General features: G+C 39.4%; 3 protein-coding genes and 1 long non-coding RNA gene across 8 annotated transcripts; 1 reads left to right on the top strand and 3 right to left on the bottom strand.

The window, feature by feature from the left end:
* Positions 1-874: 874 nt before the first annotated feature.
* LOC135641028 (RNA demethylase ALKBH10B-like) lies at positions 875-9,813 on the bottom strand. Of its 2 annotated transcripts, XR_010497544.1 has the most exons (9): positions 8,756-9,813; positions 8,212-8,331; positions 4,976-5,094; positions 4,767-4,884; positions 3,544-3,663; positions 3,340-3,452; positions 3,107-3,261; positions 1,075-1,757; positions 875-983 (listed from the first exon to the last, which is right to left on the bottom strand). XR_010497544.1 is itself a non-coding variant. In XM_065156016.1 (8 exons), exons 1-8 carry the CDS (start codon positions 9,306-9,308, stop codon positions 1,172-1,174), a joined length of 1,884 nt encoding a protein of 627 aa, XP_065012088.1. In that variant the 5' UTR covers positions 9,309-9,813; the 3' UTR covers positions 875-1,171. The 2 variants fall into 2 exon arrangements, 1 of the variants encoding a protein (XP_065012088.1); XM_065156016.1 differs by having other exon boundaries at positions 875-1,757.
* Positions 9,814-10,126: 313 nt separating this feature from the next.
* LOC135639474 (uncharacterized) lies at positions 10,127-18,010 on the top strand. Of its 4 annotated transcripts, none has more exons than XR_010496961.1 (5): positions 10,127-10,419; positions 11,875-12,445; positions 15,789-15,842; positions 16,160-16,292; positions 17,504-18,010. It is a non-coding gene; the product is annotated as an uncharacterized LOC135639474 (long non-coding RNA). The 4 variants fall into 4 exon arrangements; XR_010496962.1 differs by having other exon boundaries at positions 16,380-18,010; XR_010496963.1 differs by having other exon boundaries at positions 11,888-12,445; positions 16,160-18,010.
* LOC135639473 (probable xyloglucan endotransglucosylase/hydrolase protein 28) lies at positions 12,346-15,137 on the bottom strand. Its single transcript, XM_065153238.1, has 4 exons — positions 14,761-15,137; positions 14,535-14,635; positions 14,147-14,355; positions 12,346-13,242 (listed from the first exon to the last, which is right to left on the bottom strand). Exons 1-4 carry the CDS (start codon positions 14,996-14,998, stop codon positions 12,759-12,761), a joined length of 1,032 nt encoding a protein of 343 aa, XP_065009310.1. The 5' UTR covers positions 14,999-15,137; the 3' UTR covers positions 12,346-12,758.
* A 118-nt stretch (positions 18,011-18,128) lies between the features above and the next one.
* LOC103987542 (protein TITANIA) lies at positions 18,129-24,886 on the bottom strand. The gene is made up of 2 exons (XM_009405870.3): positions 22,906-24,886; positions 18,129-18,917 (listed from the first exon to the last, which is right to left on the bottom strand). The coding sequence occupies exons 1-2, from the start codon at positions 24,677-24,679 to the stop codon at positions 18,367-18,369; spliced, it is 2,325 nt and encodes a 774-aa protein (XP_009404145.1). The 5' UTR covers positions 24,680-24,886; the 3' UTR covers positions 18,129-18,366.

The raw sequence follows: 24,886 nt of genomic DNA, 5'->3' as shown, positions 1-24,886 counted from the left end.
AGGGCGCCGGGATTGCTTGTCCGTCGATTGGTCGGCTATCTTGAGAAAGTTTGACTCTGATGACTCAGGGACGGCGAAATGTTGAAATAACGGCTGTTATAAATGTTGATTGCCGTTATCCTGTGAGAGGCTAATATGACGGTGCCTACAGGCAACGATTTAATACAGATACCGGTATTCCTTTTGTTCGAATTGAGTCGTTCGAATACCAGTGAAAGCTTTATTAGACTGTAAATGATAAAAGTATGTCTCATGTATCAGTAATTCTTTTTAAGAATAAAAGGCCGTTTTTAATATATGTAGTATTAGACGAAGGAAAATGATTCTTTAAGAGATATTACAAACAACAAATTAAGATTTTAAATATCTCAAAACGGAATCTCCAATATGTAATAAAACTGGAAGAAATATTCTATACAAGAATTATCCTATTGATTGTAGGATTTAGTTTCCTCTTCACGAACCAAATGACACAGGTAATGACCTGAAATGAAGAGGAGTCATCTGCGAAATGTTAGGATTAAGAACTGAAGAGTAATGCGGCATAACAACGCTCTGCCTGCCGATGCACATGAATAGCATTTATGAAACCGAAGTCTGCAACCTTTTAAACATGAAATCATATTTATTAGCCTTCAGGGAACACCTGTTGTAGTCCTCCGGTGCCATGTTTTGGGGATTATTCACTTTGATGCAATAATGTACAGGAAATATATGTAGGAGATTTGACAGTTTACCAGAATCAGGCCAGGAGAAGAGTCAAATGAGTTATCTGGGGGCTCGTTCGATGATAGGGAAGAAGCAGGCAGCCGATCAGCATTCATATCAAGCTAGAGCTGAAGAGAAACCTGCTACCGTCCCAGTGCGAAAGATATGCCATCATTACCTCGACAAGTGTATTCAGGTTCTCTTGAGAAATGTAGCTGTAAGTCGTTGGTGTAATTGAACAGGAGCTGAAGATGAAATAAAAAAGTATGAAGACCCTACAAAAAATAAAATGAAAAGGTTTACTCGTGATTCTTGACATGCGAAAAGGATAAGAGGTGGTTTAGTGATTCCTCAGCTGATCTTTACATTTGCTCCAAAATTCTTTTCCAGTTTCCTGACCGTCCTGCTATTGCTCGAAAAGAATGCGACTCCTTTTCTCCTTCAGTCTCCACTATACCTTCCTCTACCTGGCAGAATTTTCTGTCAGCTTTTTCACCAGCTTCTTAGCAGCCACATTTTTCTGTTCATCAGGGGCAGCATTGTCAATGCTCAAGCACCCATCGTATTCCAGCTTAGGCTCAGTCAGATCCTGTGTATTCTTCGGAGAAGCATCATTGTTACAATTTGGTTTCTGCGCCCCGTTGCTCTCAGATGATGCAAATATATGTGGAGCATAGAAAGCCCCAGATGAAATTGGAGCCACTGGTAGCTGTTGAGATGGAGGCGAATGGACAGAACCAGGGGGAAGAAAGACTCCAGTGCCAGGAACTGGAAATGGAGGATTAGGGTGCATAGTAGGGACTGCCACTGTCCACCCAACAGTTGTAGGAGGCACCACAGGAGGTGCCATAAACAGTGGCTGGACGCCATTTGGAAGAGACATACTCTGAGGATGCATTGGTGGCACTTGTTGCTTACGGCCTGGCAGATGACGGGAGAAGTTCTTTGGTTGGGATTTTCCAAATGTCAAAAGGATGCGCTGCTTGCGAAGGGAAGGGATGGCACGTTTTGCTAGATCTGCACTTTTTCCTTCCATTACAAGAAGAGCCCTGGAATAGGGAAGAACACAGTGAAAAAAGCAATAATGACTGCTTAAAGAAGCATTTGATTGCTCACAGTTCAACTATAACGAGGCTAATACAAAGGATGACCTGTTTCTAGCTTCTTGGGAAATTTGATCTAGAATTCATTTTTATGATGAAGCATTCTAACACAAGCATCAAGCAGAGGAAAAAAATGGTGGTGTTCTCACAGGTATAGAATGGATGTTGATCTGATCAAAACAAGTTGAATTTTTGCAAGTATTCATCTAACTATATGACAGATGAAGATCAGGTGTTTTGTATTATTTACTAAAGTAATCTAAAATTTAGTTTTATGCATACATGCTTTTTACACCATTCTTTGCTTGTTAGATAATACCAAAAAATTAAAAAAATTCAAATCACATGTATCTTGCATGGAGACATACTTGTATTTTCAAATTGGCTCATCTGTACAGACTTTTTGGTAATGGAATAAAATCTGCTAACAGAAAAGAAAATTCTTACTCATTTGCTGTCTACCACGTCCGACAAACCCCCCATTACACAAATCATTTGTCAGACTTAGAGAAAAGTTGCTTTGCTTGCTTATGTTTGTGGCAAAAATAACAGGAACATAAAATCTTTAAGAAAAAAAAATCCACTTAATGAAGAAACAAAAATTGAATGCTTCACTTATCAGAAAGCAACTTGCCTTAAAAGAAATTCAAATACATTTCTGATTCTACTGCATGCTCATTGCTATGAGTCCAATTTGAACTTGATGGGTGTCCATAGTCAAGCAAATTGAGTTGTCAACTCACTTACAATAGATTCCACATGATTAGTGAAAATAGTAGCCTTTGCAAGTATTTTAAGTGACACTAGAATGGGCAAAAAGATCCTATTAATAGTGAAGTGTTCAAATTGTTTCTAGGCATGATCCCACTGAACTTATTGATAGAAGCAAGGTTTTACATCTTGGACCGATACAATATCAGTGTACAAGATTGTATACTGACTCATACCGCTTAGTATAATCCCAAAAAACAATAAAAACGTAATTACCAAACGCTACCAAACCATATGGTCCGATACCGGTTCTTTGTTGGACCAGTATTTGAAACGATGACTAGCAAGACACTAAGAATTTTGAGCTCTTCTTTCTTCCTATTTTATAAATTCACAGATTCAATAAATTTTTTGTTGCATACTCAACAAGACTTTGTATACCTAAATGGAGGAAAATATCCACTAGTTGGTTAACTTAAAGTAAAGAGAAAAGCAAATTAGATCACCTATAAATAGTTTCTTAGATAACAAAGAAAACTTGAGTAAACATGTAAAATAAGAATTCTGGTGTACAAAATGCATACCCTGCAGTGAGAGAGAGCTTCAAAGAGCCATTGTAGTTTCCCCTGTGATCTGATCCTACTGCCCGGCCATATACAATGTCACAGTCAGTCAATAATAAGTTACAAACAGGCCTACCGTACCAAGGTGGCCATGTGTGAGGTTGTGAGTGATCCCCCTTCACATAAGCATCCATGTCAGTTCCTGCTAAAACAAGTTCCTAGAGTACCACAAAAAAATGGTAAAAGTTTCTTACCTCATTAAATAAGTCAATAATGCAAAAATCAGGTTTAACTGGCAAAACTTGCAGCTGAACCAAGCTATGAAGCATAACCTGCAGTACACTAGGAATGGCTGCTACCTTTTTCTCTGAAATTTTTGTATTCCATGTAAAGTGGATTTTGTAGACATTAAAAGAAAAGAATACTGAAACTCTTCAGTCATGAAGCCGGTAACTTACCACCAGAGCTCACAGTGGTATTTTCATCTTCTTGAGGTCCCTCATTAATGGGAATGCCAAACTGAATCATTTCTCTTCCATGTCCCTTCATTGGTCTTTTCAATGTTACAAGTGTTTGACCTGCTTTTTCATCATTCCAAGCATGTAAAATACAGCAGCCAATAAACACTGTTTTTGTTTCGATAAAAACCACTCAAAACATAAAAGAATTTCCAGGTGCATTAGAAAAGTAAAAACAAAGATTTCTATAACAAGGAATATGCATGTGTATCATGCTTATCCAAAGAAAGATCGTCCCATTAGTCACTACAATGGACAACTATCTAAATACTTTATTGCATTAGGAGTAACAAGGATAATAATCTAAAACTAGAAATACAGTTCAGATGACAATTCAATTGTCTATGGTGAGAGGAAAAAAAGTCGAATCTTTTACTTTAAGATATTACCGATTGCAGCCATCTTGTGCTAGCTGGCTAATCCATGAAAAACCAAAAGGCACGTTCCATATACCATGAGAAACCTTCCATGATGAGAAGGATTTATCATTATAAAAATATTACTTATAGAGCATTATATTGCAATTTGCCCCCATCTTAACAATATTAAATTCCACAAAATATTCACTAGGCAATTTTCCAATTATGTTGCAAAATATCTATTACAGTCAAAACAATAGATCTGCAAATCTATCATGAACATAAAGATGTCAGGAGCAAGCCCCTTTGCATTAATCATTAAGCTTTTCTGACTAATGGCTGTTGATCCAAAAATTTTGATTGAAATTATGCTAAAGAATTTTCAATGAGTTAAATGACACAGTATTGCAACAACAAATAAAGTAGGAACCAATCAAATCCATCATTCAGGATTTAATATGCTGAATCGAGAACAATGATGTCGGTTTATGTCAGTGAAGCATATTATATGCTTAGTTCCATGGGATTAATTCAGAGCAACTGCACCACATCATAGCTAAACCAATCCCTTAGTGAAAACATTATATGATTATCATCTGGGGGAGAAACTATCTGATTAGTTTTATGCTATTATTTATCATATGAACATATATTCATAATCATATATTGTTTATCATATGAATAATATATTCATAAACAAGTCCCAGATGAAAATATTTAAATTAATAGTAAAAAATTCATCCAAAAAGATGATTATTGTCTTATCCTGAAAGATGGAAGGAAACGGGTAATAGCGAAGCTTGCCTGGGAGTTCTTTTCTATGACCAGCAGCTCTCGTTTCATAGGCTAATGAAACAAGTCTTATAATCTCTGAGCTATTCAGAAAATCCTCATACAGTTTCAGTCCTTCAACAACATTAACCTACAAAGTTTTGTTTTGTGGTTTAGTTGCTGGTTTGAGCTATAAGACTAGATAAAATGATATTTTGTTCCTTCATGTACAAGAAGCATACCATTGTGCCATCACTTATTTCTTTGGCCAAAAATTCTTTTGGCATTAAGTAGCCTTTCTGATTTTCGCCTGGATTTGAAGTTATATCTACATCACCTTTAGCAGAATCATTGCAAGTCCCTAAAAAATTGAATTGATACAAAATAATATATATATTTTAAATTCTGCATGGGTGAACAATAAAAATAATAACAAGTACATTGATGACAATAACGATACACATATTTGCGTTAAAGAAAAAAATTCACTAAATCACATTAAATCCTCAATAAAAATCGGTGAAGAGTAATGAATCTAAGAAAATCCACCTTAAAGAGCAATCTTAGAAATTCTAGCTCTTGGCATTCATATGTGATGGCATGAAAGTACAATACAAACTCATTATGTATGGAAAATGAGATAGCCCTCATAAAGAGTCAATTTCAACAAATTTATTAACATTTCAAACTGGTGCATCCCAGCAGAACTGAACAAATGAAATTGTCAAGTACAGAAACATTCTTTAACCTTTCGGGCAGAGATGCATAGCATGGTGAATAACCAAATCTCAATCGAAATAAAAACTTCAGGAGGAATCAGTGAAATGACATCAAATTAAAATTAAGAGAGATAAAGAATTCTCACTGTTTCTTACAAGTGAATTTTCTTGAGGCTTATGATAGTCTGATTTGTCATGATTGCAAGTACGAAATTATCTTGTTTACATTTTGTTTAAAATCATCCAAATTTTCACTTGTTTCATAGAGCATTAATGGACATTGACAGGGCAGCGGAACCATCTATCAGGCTTACTGACCAACACTTTGCTTAATTTCACTATGGATGAATTATGTTGTGCATTCATTGACTATTTTCCCTTTTTTTTTCATATGCACAATACAACAGTGAAGTTTCTGTGTTGTTTTCCTCCAAACAATTGAGAAATACTTTCCTTCAAGGAGATTAAGAGCTTCTTGAAGAGTTACATTTCAGGGGATGGCCATTCAACCAGTTGAGGGGGTGTCCCAGTCACAAGGCATCTTTTGCTCATCTACTTCAGCAACAGTAAAGACATTGATATACTATCAATTAGTTTCCAAATTTTATGTAACTAAAAGGCAACCATTTGTATGTGACAAAGTATAGATACTCTTTTTGGCTCACAAGGAGTTTGCAAAGCAAAATGTAAAATACTGAAGTTTTAGGTTCTTAGACACTTGTCTAAACTTGTGTTGCTGATTTTGGTTAGTTATGGTACGAAGAAAATATAGAATGCAGCTTCATGTAATAGCTGATATGAACCGGCATGTAGGAGCAACAGAAAGGGGCAAAAGTGGAAAAAGAAGTGGCTACTAGAGAAAGAGGCTGCAAGGCATCTAAAGGAAGAATACGTAAACAAGAAAGGCATCCCTAGAAGTACCCAAAAAATTAATTGACCAACATACTTGAATCACATAATTCATAAATATAATAACTAGAATATGGGTCCATGTCTAGATTCCTCAATGACCTGTTACATTGATTGGTGGTCTGTTTCCCGAGTGAGAAGTGATATTTTGTCCGATACTTTTGGCTTGTCTAAGCTTCTTGACCACATCAGTTAGATTTGTGCTTGTGATCTTTCAAATATTCAAAACAATCATTACCACCTGTAGCTACAGTGATAGACCAACAATATCCAGTTGACTTCTTTTGAGCAGCAATATCAAAAGCAACAGCAGTTCTGAAGAAGCCTACAAATGGATTGGATAGAGCCATATCTGATCCAAGATGAGCCAGATATGGATCAACATACTTTTATCCAATAATCCAATTTCTGATTGGACAATTATCTAACTAATCAGCAGGGTGAATATGGAAATTTTTGTACACTACATAAACCTTCACTAAATTGAAACCTTCATACACTAACAAGACAAACTTAACTAAAACTCCTTCCAGATCAAAGGTAAACCTAACTGAGTGCAGCTTGCACCAAATCATCTTCACTATCTGCCATCATATTCCCACGACTGTCTGATAATGCATAAGGCTTCAAGAGCCAGGGCTTGATGAAAAACCAACATGACCAACATGAAGCTTCCTCTTGACTGGTACATGAAATGATAGCATTAGCCTTCTATGCCATTCAAAGCAACCCCGGTGAGACCTTGAAATTTGTAGAAAGATAAGAAACCTGAAAATCAAACTTCAACTTCTTATAAAACATATTCTAAGTATATACAATTCTGATAGGGTTTTATCGTTCACACAATATCTAGTTTCCCATTTGATTGATTCCTCACATGGATGAGCAATCTACAATATTTATGACATAGCAATTGTTCCTGTGCCTCTTCTGGATCCTTCACTGTTTAAATGTTCTTCAGGATTTGGAATTGTCCTGTTCATGTAATCCACAAGTCAACTTGATTTCATCAATATGTTTATTTCTGTATCCCTTGTCAAAGATGTTATTGTTTTCTCCATTTTCCATAAACCAATGGGCTCTATTTCTGATTGTAGTGACAAACATTGAATAGAAGAAAAACAAAAGAGACTTAGAAAAGTATTTTATGGTAAAAATAACATAAGTTTAACAGGAAGGATTAAAAAAAAAAAGTTACCAACAGATGGTTTAGTGTACTTGCTACTATGGCAAAAGGAAGGGAAAATGATAAGATTTAGAAGACAACTGGAGAGGAAAAGATAATAGTGTTCTTGCAACAAGGTAAATATCTTTTCATTGATCAACAATCATCTACAGTAGAATTGTTCTGATTAATCACCTTTCTGTGTATGAAGATAAGGTTAAATTTAGTTCAACCATAATTATTTAATTTTTTTAATATCTAAAATATGATTCAACAAAGGCTATCCGGAAGCTCAAATTATTGTTGACCAATGTTCTTTAAGAATAAGATTCAGAATGAAATATTGATATAAAACTCTGAAAATTGCCTTCAAGAACACAGGAATAACATCCAAATGGATCAAGACACTACATAAAATCAAAGTAAAACAAATCAGGCTGGCTTGCATTGTCATCCAATGATCCAATAAAATAGTTCCCACAACATCTTCAAAGTAACCAAACTCATCCAACCAGTGCAGATTTGATACCTTCTTTTCTTATCAAAATGCATGAGATATATAATACTAACAATGCACTGAAACAAAATTTGAAATTCCAGATCCAGGCTTGCATACCCATCCTTCTAATAAAGTCCTATCTATAAATAAACAAAAGACAGTTATTACCGAATAGCAAAACCATACCTTTGCAGTCCAAGGCTCGACTATCACCTGCGGGTTCCGACTCATAGCAGTTGGGCTCAACTACGTTTGCTCTCTCCTTAAGGCTGCTATATGCTTTGGAGCTAGGTACATTGCATACTCCTGAATGTATTTAATTGCATAAACTGAGTATCAGATCATAATGTGGAATTACTACAATTGTAATGGCAGTTGTACCTAACTCCATTTAACCATGGAAATTAAATATTCTCAAGCATGTAATGAATGCCAAGGACAGATACTAAAGGGGGAAAAAGTTGTGATGAGCAAACCTATTTTTACAAAGATAAAACCATGTTAAGATATGATCAATATTGGGATATGAAAATCATGCATTAAAGAAGATCAGAACGGGTAAAATGTCTTACCTTGGTATGTAAGCTATTGTGATAATTTGGGTGTGCATCGTAAAGTCTCCAATTTCTGTTTTGATCTTGTTTATGATAATTTCTTGCTTTTCCAATAATATGTGATACTGCTACAAATTATACAATAAGATTAGTAGGATAGCTTATAGCACGCTCACCATCCTTCTCAGCATGAGGTGGTGCGTCAGTCTTCTGGCTGGTGTCAGTGTATGTTTCCAGCTTATCATCCCTCTTCTCTGTATTTACATCGTCAGACATAGCCATACCAGATGCAAGCGATCCATGGGTATCTAGAACTCCATCGGATCGATGTCCGTACCCATGCCCAAATCCGTTCTTTCTTCCATTTTCTTTCGGACCGTAGGAGCGCCTCTGTGGGATCTGCGGACGCTGTTTCCCCTCCACCCGCTGCAGCGCGTACATAACATTGGCGACGGGAAAGTACTGCTGCAGGTGGAGTATGGGCGCCCAGTGGAATCGCCGCTGGTGGATGCATCCCGCAAGGTGGTCGTACTGCCCGGGCTCGCCGGTGATCCTGAGGTGATGCATCAAAAGGTCGATGATAGCATTGGCCGCAGCAAATTCCCCCCTCAGCCACGAAATAAATCCGTCCCTCTCATCCACAAACCACTGCTGTGGCACCTCGCTCGCACCCCCGCCCACCGGCGACTGCATTGGGTCCGCCACCGCGTTACCCGACGCCGCTGCCATCACCAGGGTTTCTAATTCAGCCCCCTAACCCCAGATCCAACCATTTCCGCCTCAAGATCCTTCAAAAAAAGGGTCAAAGAAGCACCAAAACCACGAAAAAATCAAACACAATCTCCGATCCTCGGATCAACGAGATCGGAGACCAGAATATTGCGCTTCAAGAAACCAGATCTTTCCGTCCACCCAGCAAACAAGAGAAGAAGAGATTGAAGGAGATTGGAGAGAGAGGGAATAAGGAACGGGTTAGGAATCCGATCGAAAGATACAAAGTCTTCGGAGGATGATTTATGTTCCGGCGATGAGATCTGGATGGGATTGGGTGGGGGAAGAGGGAGGAGGAAATCAGGACGGGGGCGGGGAGGAGTAGAGGTGGCTTGTGACGTACGCTAACTTGTTTCCTCCGTGCCTAGAGCTCTGCTTTGTCTTCCTGGTTTCCTTCTCTCACTGTGCCCCCTCTTATGACGGAAGGGGAGAGAGGACTTCGGATCCTGGAGGGAAGACTCGTTTGGTGTCGGTCCACGCACCTCACAAATGGAAGGCTTCATCTGAACCCTCCATCTGATTTGGTGGACGTGCTGATTTGATGATAAAAAATAATTAAAACGAATTTTCTATTTACTATTTTATCGTTGGTGCCTGCGGCAGATGGTTCTAGAAGTATCGTTTTCGAAAAATAATAGATGATTATTTGTTATTTTAAAATAAGAAAAACAATAATAAAACTGATGACCTGTTGTGTGTTTGATACACGTGTAAGACACGTGCGGGGTAGCTATTAAAACCGAAACCGCCTGCCCTGTCCCCTTCGCAACGGCCTATCGGTCACCCTCACTTTCCCAAACCCCCGAGGATCCACCTCGGCGGAGCCCTTCACCCTCGCTCCCGACGGCAGCGATCGGAGTTCGGTCTACGTTGCCTTCTCCCTGCGTCGATTTGAAATCCTCGCCTAGCTACTTCTTTTGTATTGCTTTCTCGGGCGAGGGAGATGGGGTTCCGGAGTTTAGTACGGGAGGCTGATTGCTTTTGAGAGGTTGGGTCTTCTGCAGGCCACAAAGACAAGCCGGGCGTTCTTGTAGACGATTATGATGGCTCCGCGTGCAATTCACGCCAAGTAAGACTCGGTGTTGCAACGACAGATTAGTTAGCTTGTGATCTTATTTATTGCTTTCTGCTTATAGTGTTCCTGTTTCTGTATGTTAATCTGATATGCTTGTATACTGTCTGTAGGATTCTTCTTAGGTTCAGTGTATCGAAGAAACGCAAAAATTGCTTTGGATTCTACTTTATAACATGGTTTTAGGATTTGAGAATTTGATGAACGCCTACAAATAGCAATGAGTAATGTTATCGTTGTATTAAGACGATAACGTTGTGAAAGAGGTGGCTTTCACTCTAGCTACCCATGTTAGAAAAGAGCAAAATTATCATTTTACTAAATCTTGCCCTGTCCTCAGCTTATCCTGCCTATCTATGTTATAACATGTAAGTGGTTTTGTCCAAATTCAAGTCTGTAACAGTTTGTGTGTGTTGGGTCTAGCTGGGTTGCCTTCTGGTCAAATTGATTTGTGTATTGTCTTAAAGTTCTTAAGTTCAAATTTGGTTCTTCTGTAATAGGGTCAAGGTGCCCAATGGAACAAGTATGACTTTTTAATCACATGGTATCATGCCAAATCTTGAGTAAGTGATCCTATTGTAGAAACAAAGAATTTATATCTACCTGTGATGCATATAAAAATCAGCACAACAAGATCATCTAACAATTTTCATTACCATGAGATGCATTTAATTAGCACCTTTATTTTTCCTTTTTTTTTTTAATCTTTCATTTTCTAGGTACATGTTGTGCCAATAATATAAGTTGTAGATTAGAAAGGATTGCATGAAAAACTCATTGAGTCATCTACTCAAGATTCCCTCATTCACATATGCATGAAAAACTCAGATTCTCAGTAACGGAGAAGAAAATAAAGTTTAAAATAGAGAACTATTGGTTGTGTGTGTCAACTCACTGGATCACCTTAATACCTTTTAAAAATATCACTGTGTTTTAATATATGTAACACTTGGCTCAATCCTGGAGTTCAAATTTACTGATCTCGGTCTAGCCTAAGGGCTAAAATGTGAGTCCGAATTAAGTTCTCTTGAGAGATGCTTGCTTTGAGTTCATGCCAGTTTAATTCATTTGCATCTTTGACACTGACTGCTTGCACTATTTTGGAGGATTTATTATGTGGAACTCAAATATGGTGTCCCTTTCTTCTCACAATATCACACTTGTCTGTTCCAACACATAGTGAAACCTCAAATGTGCATGCTATTGCAGTGTTGTACTTTCCAAACATACCTTTTTTAACAAGATGTACTTTCAAGAATAATTTGCTTATTATTGGAGGGCACATGCAACCTAAATATCTTAGTATGTTTGTTAATATTCTTTAGCGTTTTCTACTTTCTTAATATTCCTGAGTAAAACATGCAGAAGCCTCTGTAATTTAGTGGATTTGATTTCAATTTCTTGATTTGGTACTGAAAATTTGCTTTTGTAATTTCCCTAAATAACTACCAGATTAATGATGCAGAAGGTTGAGATGGAGTTACTAGAATGTCTTCCTTTCTGTATGGCCCCTGCATGTGAGCATAAGATTGATAGTTTATTTACGCCTTGTTATGATGAATCCTGATAGCCTCAGATCATTAGCTGCTACATGGTTTCAGAAGATCACCATCACAGCTTACTGGATGATATGTGGTATTCTTTTCTCATCAAAATTATTGTTGTCAGGGAAGATGCGGAAAGACTATTAGTTCTCTGTCCTTAGTAGATCATTTGACTAGCACTTGTTTGCGTTGCTGCCTACTCTATGCTCTTCCAGCGGCAGCACTCGTTTCTTTGAGGTCATCCCACTTTGAATCCAGCAGAGCTGTCTGTATTCCCCGTCTCAGCCTACAGTTGTTTTCTTACTCAATGACGCGGGAGACGGCAATATAGATTCACACTCATCATCTTTGTCCTCTCGTGCTGGTCCAAGTTCCAACCAATCATAGGTCTTATATGCCTGCACCCGAAGACATTCAAGATCTCCACAGTTTCCAGATGGAAACATGACATGGAGGACAGACATCTTATTCGCTTAAAGGTATGCTAATATTGCCATTCCATTTTCTCGATAGTTATAGTGCCATTTATAGATGATCAAAACGAACTCAAGTCTTCTATGACAACAAACCCATTGTGTAGTACATTAGCACCACTACAGAGAACAAGAAACATTAGAGGGAAGGAAATAATATGGAAAACACTGATGAGCTAGACAGACTCCAAAACAAGATTGGACAGACTAGGTTATACATATGTCATTCTAGACAATGTGACTCTCTACCTGAAATAAATTTGCTATATCACTAGAATACTTGGAATACATGGGACACAAAAAAAATAACTACTTAGACTCAAAGGGCTACATCTACTGTGCTGCGGCCATTGCGCTTACCATGGTGGTGGTGGTAACTGGACCTTGCTTCGCCTGTTATGAGGAAACTCTTGGTCTCGGGACCGAGAGAACACTCCGGAGAAGGTGTCAGGTAACGGATGCGATCATGACAGTAAGAGTAGGTCATGTGTTTCTTTCGGAACCTCTCCATCGCCGCCCGTTGATCCGTTGATATCATCATAGCATTGTAAACTCCAGCATTAGATTCCAGGCAGGTTCTGTTATGGTTACTGGGATCAACGATGCAGCCATGGAGGACAAGGTCAGTGAACTCGGCGACGTAAGGGGCGAATTTGTAGTTGACCTTGTAGCGGCCGCCCGAAGTGGCCCAGGTGGAGCCGTCCCATATTGTGGCATAGAGTGACATGGGCTTTGAAGGGAAGTCACCACCCATGGTTTGGGTCCTCACCACCTCCCTGATGGGGGTGTTGTCAATGTAAAATCTGCCCAAGGAACAGAAAGAACTTGATAAAATTATGGACTTATAATTTTGAAGTTTTTGTAGGCAATGCGTCTGCAGGTCTACTAACAATAGGTTCCATGTAGGTTTCATTCAAATGTATTAGAATGGATTTACACGTCCTCTTTTTTCCTTTGGTGTTTGTTTTCTCTGCACTGGAATGTGTTGAGGACTAAAGATTTTAGCCAAGAAAATTACAAACTCTGATGAAAAGCACCAAATGATTCAACAGACATCTACTTATACATAGCTCTGTAAATTTCCTTCATCATACCAAATGCTATGAGGATGTTTTCAATGTAAAATTTGTTGTAGAAAATGAATATTTGATAATGTTGTGTTACAGTCTGGAAACATATGTAGTTAATTAAATATGTATCCAGTTATTATTATATGAACAGTAGGAGCATGCATCAAAATAAATAAAAGTATGGAACGCATGTGATTTCCATTTCGCAGTCATGAATTTAGGTATTGATGTCATTACTGTTCTCTAGTAATTTATCTTCTGTGCATAAGAAAGTAAAGGTAAAGCAGTTTTTAGCAAGTAGCATCCATAATATTGCTTGTCCCATGTAAAGCTAACTAATAAACTGTTCAAGTACTAAAAATTGTTAGACAAAATATCCTAAACAAGACAAAGAAAAAAACAAAGAAGAAAAGCACTTAAATTTAGAGAGAGAGAAAAAAGTAAATTGCAGACTGAATTGTTTTGTAAATTTCTCTGCACATAGCTTAAAGTTGGAAAGACGAATCATAATGGAAAGAAAAAGAATAGAAAAGAATATGAGGAACGTAGACTGCCATTAACATTAAATTTAAGAGAGAAATCCTGAGAAGCTAATAGTTATCTATATGTAGAGTTATATATACACATTTAACCTTACATTATCCTCTCATTGCTCCACAGGATGGAGTATTGGTGATAGTCCTCTGTAGGATCGAACCAGAGCCCATATCTCTCTTCCCTACCAACTGCTGTGCTCCCATTCCCATAAACGTTGGTCTGAACCCTCCATTCCCTGCCTCTTATGTTCCCCAGGAACTCGAAGTCCAATTCATCATGTGTCTTCTCGAATACATCTCCATTAGACATCTACATTGACATCAAAAAAAGCTTGTGATGTTCTGCAATTGCAAGAACAGATCTTTTTAGATAAACTTGCTGAAAATGCAAACTTGAGAGAAGCTTGCTTAACCGGAAGTGCTGTTAAGAGAAATAATACCACTAAATAGTGGAAGAATTATGAGCTTATTATGGAAAGAGCAGCATACATAGAAGGCAACAACGACTCCAGCAGCGTAGTCTGCAGGCAGTTTGATGGAGGCACTGAAGAATCCATGGAGATAAAGACCTTGTGACGCAAATCCAGCACCTAAGGAAACAACCATGGGCAGTTTAACAAGGACATCCATGCATATCTTTGTAGAGTAGATGAAAATGGAGCCAATGAAGCAGGAACAGAGACAGTGAGAGAAGGGGAAAGTAAGTAGCAAACACCAGTCCGCTGGTCGAGGGAGAGGTGGACGGTCCGGCCATCTTGATGAAGAATGAGGTTGGAGTCTCCAAATAGCTGTGTGTAGCCTTCCTCAAAAGAGAGGGTGGTGAGGTTGGGCACTTCTGGGAGAGCAATAGCCTCATTGGTGAGGAACAGTGCTGAACCCAACAGGAGGAGGTAGTAGAAGAATAAAGCAGAAGAAGAAGAAGAAGAAGAAGAAGAAGAAGAAGAAGAAGCCATCTCTTCTGTAAGATTGTTGTCTCTGCTCTGCTCTTCTCCTTTTCACCTTAAGCTGGCTTTGCTCTCTTTCTCTGGCTGTCTCTCTGTCTCAGTGGTTTATCTTATTATAGAGGCAATAACTCTCTTTCTATCTCTATCTCCCCCTCTCTCATGTACCTTGGGGCAGGAGGAAGGTTAAGGTGTAGGAGTTGGAGCGAGCTGAGGACCGATGCTGCCATTATATTGGGAGCAGAGAGAGAGAGAGATAGGGTTATTTCATTGAAGACTTGGATGATCAAAAGTCTTGCTCTCGTTGGCACTTCCATGTGTGTTTCACATCACTATTGAAGCATAGAATGGAGTCTCTGTTAGCTAAGAAATTGTAGTTAAAAGAAGTACCAAATTTGACGAGGGATGTGTTGCAAGATACTTAAGGTGGCCGCCCGATAGTTTCTTCTGTATCATATGGAAATCCATTATGATGTACCAACGATGATTTGCTTTGTCTTAGAGCATGACTATCTATTTTGTAAACTGAAACTCAAAACATATTGGGAGACAAGTGATCGGTTTAATCTACTTTTTATTAGATTCGATGGATTTTTGTAATGAACTAATTGATTTATCAAGTGGGTAATATTTCAGTTTGTTGTGTTTGATTAATTGATCAATGTGAAGCTTCCGATCAAATACATGTATGAATTGGAGTTACAAATGGTCAACATGCAGTTTTTTCTACAATATGACATTGTGAATTACCTACTGGATACCAAGGTGGATTTGATCATGTATTTTTCGCCAAAATATGCAGGGGAAAGAATTATAGAATTTCCTACGAAGGATCAGACTAATTTGCTCTCCCACTGTGAGTATTCTCTACCCATGAATACTTTGTCAAGTGTTTATGTCCAACCATTTTCTTTACAGTCCAATGCTCTAATTATGCCATCAGATGCTTAATTAGTTTTCTGTTCTCACCCTTGGCTTCAAATCACATTTCTCAATTCAGATGTATATTTTGTTCCATGAACCATTATAATTAGCTTCTCAGCATAAAAGGTTTTTCACTGAGAACATATACATCGGTTCTCCAAGAAGTCATATATACACTCGAAACTCCTGGCGTAAGCCTACTCTTAGCTGCTCCACTCTGCGTCTGACTGCTTGCTCTTGTGCTTGTAGATGATGCACAGCCTCATCTTGATCTGATCTCATGTGGACTTCAACAAACAACGAGAGATGTCTGGCAAAGAGAAAGTGATGGACACAAGGAAGAAGAAGTAATGGCTCAGATGAACATTGCATGCACTTCCGTGTAAGTTTGACTCTCCCATTGATTTCGGACTTGCTTCGCATGCTTGTGTTGCATTGGGCTGATCTTTTTTTATGATAAAAATTTAAGCTTAGGATATAAACACACTTCAATGAGAACCTGCTCTTAGTCTACCATTCCTAGGGACCATCAAGACCTTCGTGGTGGCCACCATGGCTTCCAACTCCCAGCCCGACCTGTGACACCAACCTCCAAAGCCTCTCCATTGATGTCTTTGTCCTGATGCTGCGGGCATGGTGGGTTTAATAAAGAGGTAGCAAAGGCACGAGGATTGGAGGTCATTCTCTGTGCTTATCTACGGCTCTGTGCGCTCCATGAGAGAGAGAGAGAGAAGCATTGTTGGCCTGCACGCAAAAGGTTGGCTGCTTTTGAGACAGCTGCCATAAAGACGTGCCTGCAATGGGATGGAGACTGAGAGGATGAGGAAAAGAGAGCAGAGCCTTGAATGGTGGAGTTGTTATCCATGGGGATCAGGGAACCATGGGGGGTGCTGTGGTTTGGGTTCAACAGGGGCTACTGGGCCATGGAGATGTGTACAAATAGGAAAGTGAAGGGGAACACCACCAAGGTAGAATGTGGGACTCAGCGCACATGCCTTGTCAACCGCACATTGGACAAAGGCCTAACTCAATTCAGTGATGATAGAAGAAGGATAATATTTATATGTCAGATTGGAAATGATAGAATAGAAGGAGAAAAATGAATGACTTGGAGATAGTAAATTCCAAGTTATTTTTACTGGATAGTAATATTTGTTCGCATATCCGTGCATGGATCGATGTCAATTTGAAAAGAACAAGAGAACAATATCAGTCGAGGACGTGATGTATATATGTATGAGAAAAAGATCTGATGCTTCTTATGAATCATGAAACAGATATGAGTTCAAGCGTGCATACAAGACGTGGAGCACAAAATAGTATATGTAGAAATGATGCTTTCCCTTCTTTGATTAATGACAGTGACGTGGGGAAGCCAAGACTTGTTTTTCTGAGACCACCTTGTCCTCTGCAGTAGACACAAGTTATACTGTGATGTGTACTCGTTGTCAGCATACAGTAACGCTCGATCCTCAGCCCCCCTCAGCGCTGTGCATTGTACCTTCGCTAAGCATCAGTGGAGACACTGTTGATTCACGTGCACTCTCTCTCTCTCTCTCTCTCTCTCTCACATCTTGCAATTTTGATCGGCAGGCAGGAGCATCCACGGTCACCGAGCCACCTTGTGAGAGGACAACCTTCGTGCCTGGCTCCTGCACCAGCTGCTATTGGTAAGCAAGCTCATCCTTCCATTCCACATAGTTGGACGTAAGTCACTGGAAAAGGTTAAGAGGAAAATGACACTTCTTCATTTCTTTTATTACTTAGTGCATAGCAAGAGAAACAGTGCTGCCTGTGGTTCCAAAATATCCCCTAAAATTAATAATATTTAATTCTTAAATGTGTTCGAATGGGTACGTACTGACTAGAGAAAGAGAATGCACAATGAACTCTGAAGTTTGAGTCTTCACTAAGTCAATAGACAATTCTATTCCTTTTATTTTATTGTTCTCACTTAGTGAAATTTTGATTTCTTTTTTTTCTTTTTGCTCCTGCGGACCTCATACAAAGGTGTCGCAATCACGTCAATCTTGTTAGGTCTGTGTTTTGTTCTGGATCATTATTTTAACCATTAGTTTTCATCATCTCTCACAATATGTATATACATGGTTTTCAAATTGAGGACTTCTTTCTTCAAAAAAGTTACATTTGGTTTTAGCTGTTCATTGGATTCAGTTCACTGTCAGAACAATTGAACACAGAATGACCACAATGAAAGTGCACAATGAACAAGTACATAAATTACAGATTCAAACAATGAAACAAGTTCTGGGAGCAAACATCAAGCAGTTGAACCGTGACGGGGATCTCCAAAGCCTACTTAAGCATACACCAAAACAAGTAAGAACTTAATATACCGTATATTTGTTGCAGATGAGATCTTGTTTTGTAAGCTTAAAGCATCCAAGATCAAAATATACAAACTAGGCATCTCCCTCAGATGACAAGAGCACAAGCTACACCCACATCTTCTTTGTTGCTTCCATCCGTTCCAGCAAATTTGCAATCTCAGCTTGCATCCTCATCTTCATGTTTTGATAATCGCAATGAGAGTTCTCTAGAAACTTCAGTTCCTCCAGCTTCTTCCTACGCCTCTCTTCGGTCTCCTGCAGGCACAGTTTTGCAATCTTGGTGGCGTACTCTTCCTCCAACTTCTCAGACTTGGCACGGACTATCTGGCGGTAACCCTCGACTTCTCTCCTGGCATCATCTGCCAGTTTCTGGAAGAGCTTCGCCTCTGCCTCTTTGCATTTCACGATGGTCTCCAAACTCTTATATCCGTCATCCTTTGACGAACTGAAATGGGGTTCGAACGCAAAAGGTTTGGCATCTGCTTTTAGTGCATCCATCTGTTTGTCTAGCATGGCAGTGGCGGGGCTGAAGTTGATGGTAGATTTTGCCACATTGATGGCTGCCGCGGATGGAAGAGGTGTATCTACATGCTGGGTTGATAGAGCAAGTATGTTTTTGGAGGAGCTTCCAGTAACGGAGAACTCTGTGACTCCGTCTGAAAAATTGAACATAGTCAACAGCTAGCACTAGATACTTGAACGCAAACACTCGACAATTCCAGGAGGCACAGATCATTTTTACATGTAGCACAACAATGTACTTCAGACTACATAAACACAAAGTAGTGGATATGTTTCTCTCTATGCCATGCAGATTTTCCCATGTGCATCAGTGCATGTATAATTCTTATGTTGGTATGGCAGCTTTTGCTAAAATTAACACAAAATTGGTAATAATGTTCACAAAAAGAGAATCCCTGCCATTAGACTATACAGCATAGATTTAATAATGTTATTGCAAAACAGACTCTTCAGCAACAGGGCGACATTGGCTTCAACAGTAACCAAAGATGAGACAGAATTATACAAGTAGTAGTACAAGAAATGATCAATAAATGATAATATCCTAGAAAGTATGACCACTTCGTGTATATTAGACAACAACACAGATTTCTATTTGGACAAGTTAAATGGCATTGATAGAGTCATGCTCTGATAAGTGTTCAAAAAGATATTACCAACAAAGTCGAGCAATAACTAACTATATTTTATATAAAAGATTTGATGACCATAAGAAAGCAATGAATATTTAATTAAAAGTTACCAAGTTAAACAGACGAGAATATCATTTATCATCTCAAATATTTTTTGCAGCCATCAACATTCAGATGGTCAACTTGCTGGCCCATTGAATATAAATTTCATGTAGAGAAGTTAGTTCTATTCAAGAGATCATTTTAGTCGTGTCTATCGACATTGATCTTTTGTCCAGACTCCAAAATTTTGCATTCAAAATGCAAAATGCAAAAAAGGCCACCTAAAACATACCTTCTCAGCAAATAAATCAGACATAGTCCACATGAATATGTATGCAGTCGCAACCCTTGCAGTGATATTGAGGTTGACTAGTTGAGTTGAACTTGCAGCTGAATAACCAATGCCAGGATGAAGTTCTCCCATTTACTATGATCAATCACTTCACAGATGTTTGGAGTAACATTAGGATTTGTCTTCTAGGAAAGGAGGACCATTTGAAGACTTGAACCGTGCATGTTAAATGCTTCATTCCCAACTTTCATGGGATCCCTCAGGAGGGTTATAAAAAGAAGGGTATAGCATGCAGGTCACTCATGGTTCCATCCGCGTATCTGGATGGCGTACAGTTAAAAGCTTGTAACAGCATCTAAATTCTCACTAAAATCAATACTAGAAAGTACTTTTAAATCATCAAAAACAACAACAACATGCCTTATTTTCCCAGCTATTTGGGTAGTCACATGCGATTTTCCAGCCCTAGTCAATCTAAGAGCAGTCTTATTAAAGTAACTCAGGTCTCCCTCTATATTTCCTTATACCACTAGTCCTAGTTAGGAACTGAGAACTGTAGTTAAATCATCTGATGAAGTATACAAAAGTACAGAGAATAATATTGCATGGTCAGACAAGAAAAATATTCAAGGGAGTTATAATGATTGCTACAGTAACCACGATAAAAAACCATAACTACAGCTACCTCATAGATCAGTTCTGAGCTTGTTGGTGATGGGAGAACAGATGAAATGCGCTGACCAGAAAAAAAAAGATTGGACATGTTTTGAACGGCAACAAATCCAATGATCATAAAGCAGGTTATTCTTTTGCTATGCCAGATCAGAAAGTTCAGGAACTTTCTGAATCTATAGGGTGACCAAAAATGATGGTCTTATTCGTCTCAACAATTGCTTCATGGTTGCAATTGGCAATGCAAAAATTTAGTCATAGAAGAGACAAAATACTATTATGTTCTGACCTTGTCTTATACATTTTACAAAGTAAGACTTGCTATCTGCCACAAAATAAGAACTTCTAATGCAGAGTCTGACTCAACCGGGCGACAGAAGATTCATGTATTATAACTAATTCCATAAAGGCTCTTCCACCAGAAGATTCATGTCCAACATATTATTTAGAAACTATATGCCTATTACTGTCTGATTCTTGAGATTATGATCTGTCCATCGCTCACCTTCAATGAATATCTCATAAGCATTCTTCTAGACTATATTACTTTTTTTTTTCACATCATGTTTGCGGTCGAAAGATACAACAAACAACATATATTGGACTTTGTTGACCAATTAGGAATCAGTCTGGACATGTACACCTTCTCTTTGCTAAACAAACATATATGAAGAACTTTCATGTATCAGCAATCAGCCTCAAATTGGACATCTCATGATAAACCTGCATTGCTGAACTTGTGGATCATTCCTGCTTTCTATGCAATACTTATATTATTATTCTCATATTTCACAAGAAGGAATATCCACCATCACTTTTCTCATTGCCCGTGCATCACTCTTTCAAGAATATTGAGGTCTGTTTTTATAATTATAAGATCCAACAATTATGTACTATAATAACCACATAAAAGGATAATTACAGCTACCTTAGTGATCAAATTTTCTGACCTCTGTGACAAGTTGCCAAGGTGATAAATGGAAAAACTCCAACAGCAATGAAGCATGACCAAAGCATCTCTTGTAATATAGCTACTGGTCAAAATAGAAAGTGATACACTGTGTACTCTTCTGATAAGTGTCCATGATATATAAAAACGATAAGGACAACATAAGTGAACTAGGGTTAGTATTCGCGTATAAACTGTTCTACTTGACCTTTTACTTATGCCCATTTCAGCACTTGATCTCTGCTGTTTTATCTTAACATACACATCGCCATCAGCATCCAAATCAATATCCCACTTATGGTAGTATAGCTACAGAGAAAACAGAAATTCCCTGATGTTGTACTGGATTAAAAATGCAAACGCATATTACTAAATTGAGCACCATAACCATATTTCGATTGTTGCACTAGTCCAATCTCTGTTGAAACATACTAAAACTTTGAGAGAACTCTGAGAACCAGCTATATGCTGAGAACACAATTTCACTCGGAGATAAAAAAAAAAGTCTTCATCAAGCATTTAAATCATGATGAAATGAAAATTAATTAGTGATAATAAAGCCCATCCACAAATGGGTGAAGAAAGATTTTGAACTTCTACAAGCAACCTGGGCACAGAAGTATGGGCTATAACTACTTGTGCATTTAGTTAGATGTCCCCAGCAAATAAAATAATCAAAGCAAACAAGCCACTACTGCCTTTAGGAGAGAGTGTCTCATGAACAGGAACAAGAGTGAAAGATGACAGAGAAAATGAAAAGCTCATGGAGGATCAAGATACAAGTCGGCAGTTTCAGTCATCCAAAAAGTTAGACCATAGGAACTGAGGATAAAGAGGAAAGAATAGATGCAAGCTTGAAATAATAAGATGATAACAACTAAATGGTAAAATATACCTTAAAGCAACAAGCAGCTTGAAAATACTGATATCCAGAAGCTCATCTTTAAGCAACACATTGGTAGAAAAATGTCTAAAATATTTTAGTTATTTTTCTACCTCAACAAAGCGATCTATTGCATCACACATAAGAACTATTTGCAAGATTTGGTAATACCCAAATATGAAAAGAGAAATGCAACACATACTAGCACATACATGTAGAACCCACCACAAGCACTCTGGATCACTCACAAAGAGAACCCCTATGTCACATAGTACCGGTCCACCCAACATATAAATTGGGTAAGGCCCACTCATCGAGGGAGTGGAAGCATGGTTCAAAGCACGTACAAGCAGTGATTGCCTATAAATAAGTTACAAAGAAATCAAATTACAGAGACAAACAACAAATTTTAAGCCAAATTTACTTTTGGAATGAGAACCCTTCTTGGCGAACCCATGAACTAAAAAGTTCTAAAAAGAAGGTTATGTGATTATGGACTAACTTCAAACATCATGAAAGCCACAAACTTCACAATCAAGTATAATAGATGGTATTCAACAGCAGCAGCAAGATAAGACAGTAAACTGAAGAAACCACAAGACAAGAAAAGCACTAACATTAAAAGCAAAGCAAAGACTGTCAAGAAACTCACATTTGAAGAACTGCAGCATGCTAGCACATGCGTCCTTGGGGGAGATTACTTTTTTAATGAGCATGTTGAGGACCTCCTCAGCTTTTGCATGAAGCCCCTTTCCTTCAAAATCTTCACTGGCACGGAAGATTTTCGTAACACAGTCCAGCTCTTTCATCAATGTCTCAGGACCCCAATTCTTGGCACACTCATTAAATACTTCTTTAACAAATCCAAACATCTCAGAAGCATGCCCACAGCCCAGGCACTGGAATTGCATCTCGGTCATGCCTATAGGTCCTTTCGAGCTTGGGCCAGGTCTAATTAGATTCTTCTCAATGCCACAAACAGCATGGCACCAATGAGAACAAACATCACAACCAACCCAACTGCATGTATTCAAAGCACAATCAAACTTCAAACACACAGGACACGTGCAGCTGTTACAGAACCCCTTATTGTTGGAACATATCTTACATTCACAGTCATCAACAGGCAGTACGCTCTTGCAATTCACGTTCCTGCACCGCATGAGCAAGAAAATCTCAGCCAACTCGTTAGTAGGGATCCGGCTCTTTCCCGAGACATAGGATACAATACCAGTTTTGATAGCAACCAAAATTTCAAGCTGTGTCCTGTGTGCTTTCGAGAGGATCTCTAACGTAAGATCCGATCTCCTCTCTAGTTTCCTCTGCAGGCTAGCAAACTCATCCGTCATCTCTGGTACTTCCATAAGATTCCTAAGACACTCTCTCAGTGCTTCCAACGATTCATTGGGAAAGTCATGGAGCAATTGTGCCATAACAGGCACCGACTCGGACACTATTTCTCTCAACACCCTATCTGGCCTGGTAAGCATGCCATTTCTCCCGCTATCTGAACTCGCAACACCATTACCTTTCACAGGCCTTGCAGGCAATTCAGATGGGAAGAACGAGACATTGTCAGAGCTATTGGCCCTGTACAGACTGTTGTTGACTTCTTTGTTGTGATTCACAAAAGCGATGGTATTGCCATCACCCACAGGCTTAAACTTACTATGAACTGACCCATTTGTCCCCTCTCCAGCGTACCAAATCTTATCGTTTTCCCCCCTTGAGAACTCGTAATTCTCGGTGGAGTTTCGCGTCAGGGAGCAGCTGGGGTTGTGCGAGAATGGTACGGAGCACGAGTACGAGAGCGAGGGGGCATAATCCTCCGAATTTGCAGCTCGCATGCTGTTACTGTAAGTCGTCTTCGGAGGAACCACCGAAACAGGAACTCCTGGTGTGGCAGCCGCAGCGGCCCCATTCGTTGCCGGGATAGCAGAGTTGAGCGACAAGGAAAGGTTGGGCGGGGCAAGGGAGAGGTTCAGAGTCTCGATCTTGACCTTCTTCTCGCGGCCATCGCCCTCGCCGAACCCCTCGGGCGCCTCCCTCTTCGCGGACAGCTTGCCACCGGTCAATTGGAGGAAGTCCCGCTCGACGCACCGACGATCTTCATCTTCCGAGGGATCCGGAGCGATCTCCTTGCCCTTCAACCGGGATTTCTCAAGGGAAACAAAAAGATCGGCGCTACGGCCCTCCTTTTCCTGGGCGGCGGAGGCTCCGAGCTTATTGTTGTCGCAAAGGTAGCTGAGGGTGAGCTCCTGGGGGGCGGAGGATGCGCCGGGCTTCGTGGGTGGCGACTCGGCGGCGGCGTCCCGGAAAAGGTGGGGCTTCGCCGGCGAGGCCTCAAGATCGAGAGGGTTACGGCTGGGAAGGGTGGGCTGGGGATTCGGAGTGGAGTCCTTGAGGGGATCGGATTCGGCGAACATGGCGAAGAAGGAAAGATCGGAGGAGGAGAAATGGCGAGGGTTACGGAAAGGAGTACCGTAATAGATAGGGTTTTGAGGGTTTCGCGATCACCTTCACCGCGGCCGCCTACGAGCTCTCTCGCTCTCGCTCGCTCGCCCGCCCTTCTTCTCCCTCGGTGTGGCCAACGTCGCCGACTCCGGTCTTGGACTGCAACGCGGACCCGTTTT

Source organism: Musa acuminata, chromosome BXJ3-6 (genome assembly GCF_036884655.1).
Source record: "Musa acuminata AAA Group cultivar baxijiao chromosome BXJ3-6, Cavendish_Baxijiao_AAA, whole genome shotgun sequence".
Lineage (NCBI taxonomy): Eukaryota > Viridiplantae > Streptophyta > Magnoliopsida > Zingiberales > Musaceae > Musa > Musa acuminata.
Note: the sequence above shows the minus strand (reverse complement) of the source record. Positions and strands in the feature narration are given on the sequence as shown.

What these genes read in the sequence shown, in the direction of transcription:
- LOC135641028 (XM_065156016.1), bottom strand. Translation starts at nt 9,308, where the DNA reads ATGGCAGCGGCGTCGGGTAACGCGGTGGCGGACCCAATGCAGTCGCCG. An exon ending in TACCACTGTGAGCTCTGGTG is followed by an intron (nt 3,453 to 3,543) that starts GTAAGTTACCGG and finishes CAAAAATTTCAG; the next exon opens with AGAAAAAGGTAGCAGCCATT. An exon ending in TTATTGACTTATTTAATGAG is followed by an intron (nt 3,262 to 3,339) that starts GTAAGAAACTTT and finishes GCTTATGTGAAG; the next exon opens with GGGGATCACTCACAACCTCA.
- LOC135639473 (XM_065153238.1), bottom strand. Translation starts at nt 14,998, where the DNA reads ATGGCTTCTTCTTCTTCTTCTTCTTCTTCTTCTTCTTCTTCTTCTGCT. An exon ending in CTCCCTCGACCAGCGGACTG is followed by an intron (nt 14,636 to 14,760) that starts GTGTTTGCTACT and finishes TTGTTTCCTTAG; the next exon opens with GTGCTGGATTTGCGTCACAA. An exon ending in GAGTCGTTGTTGCCTTCTAT is followed by an intron (nt 14,356 to 14,534) that starts GTATGCTGCTCT and finishes ATGTCAATGTAG; the next exon opens with ATGTCTAATGGAGATGTATT.
- LOC103987542 (XM_009405870.3), bottom strand. Translation starts at nt 24,679, where the DNA reads ATGTTCGCCGAATCCGATCCCCTCAAGGACTCCACTCCGAATCCCCAG. An exon ending in CATGCTGCAGTTCTTCAAAT is followed by an intron (nt 18,918 to 22,905) that starts GTGAGTTTCTTG and finishes TCAATTTTTCAG; the next exon opens with ACGGAGTCACAGAGTTCTCC.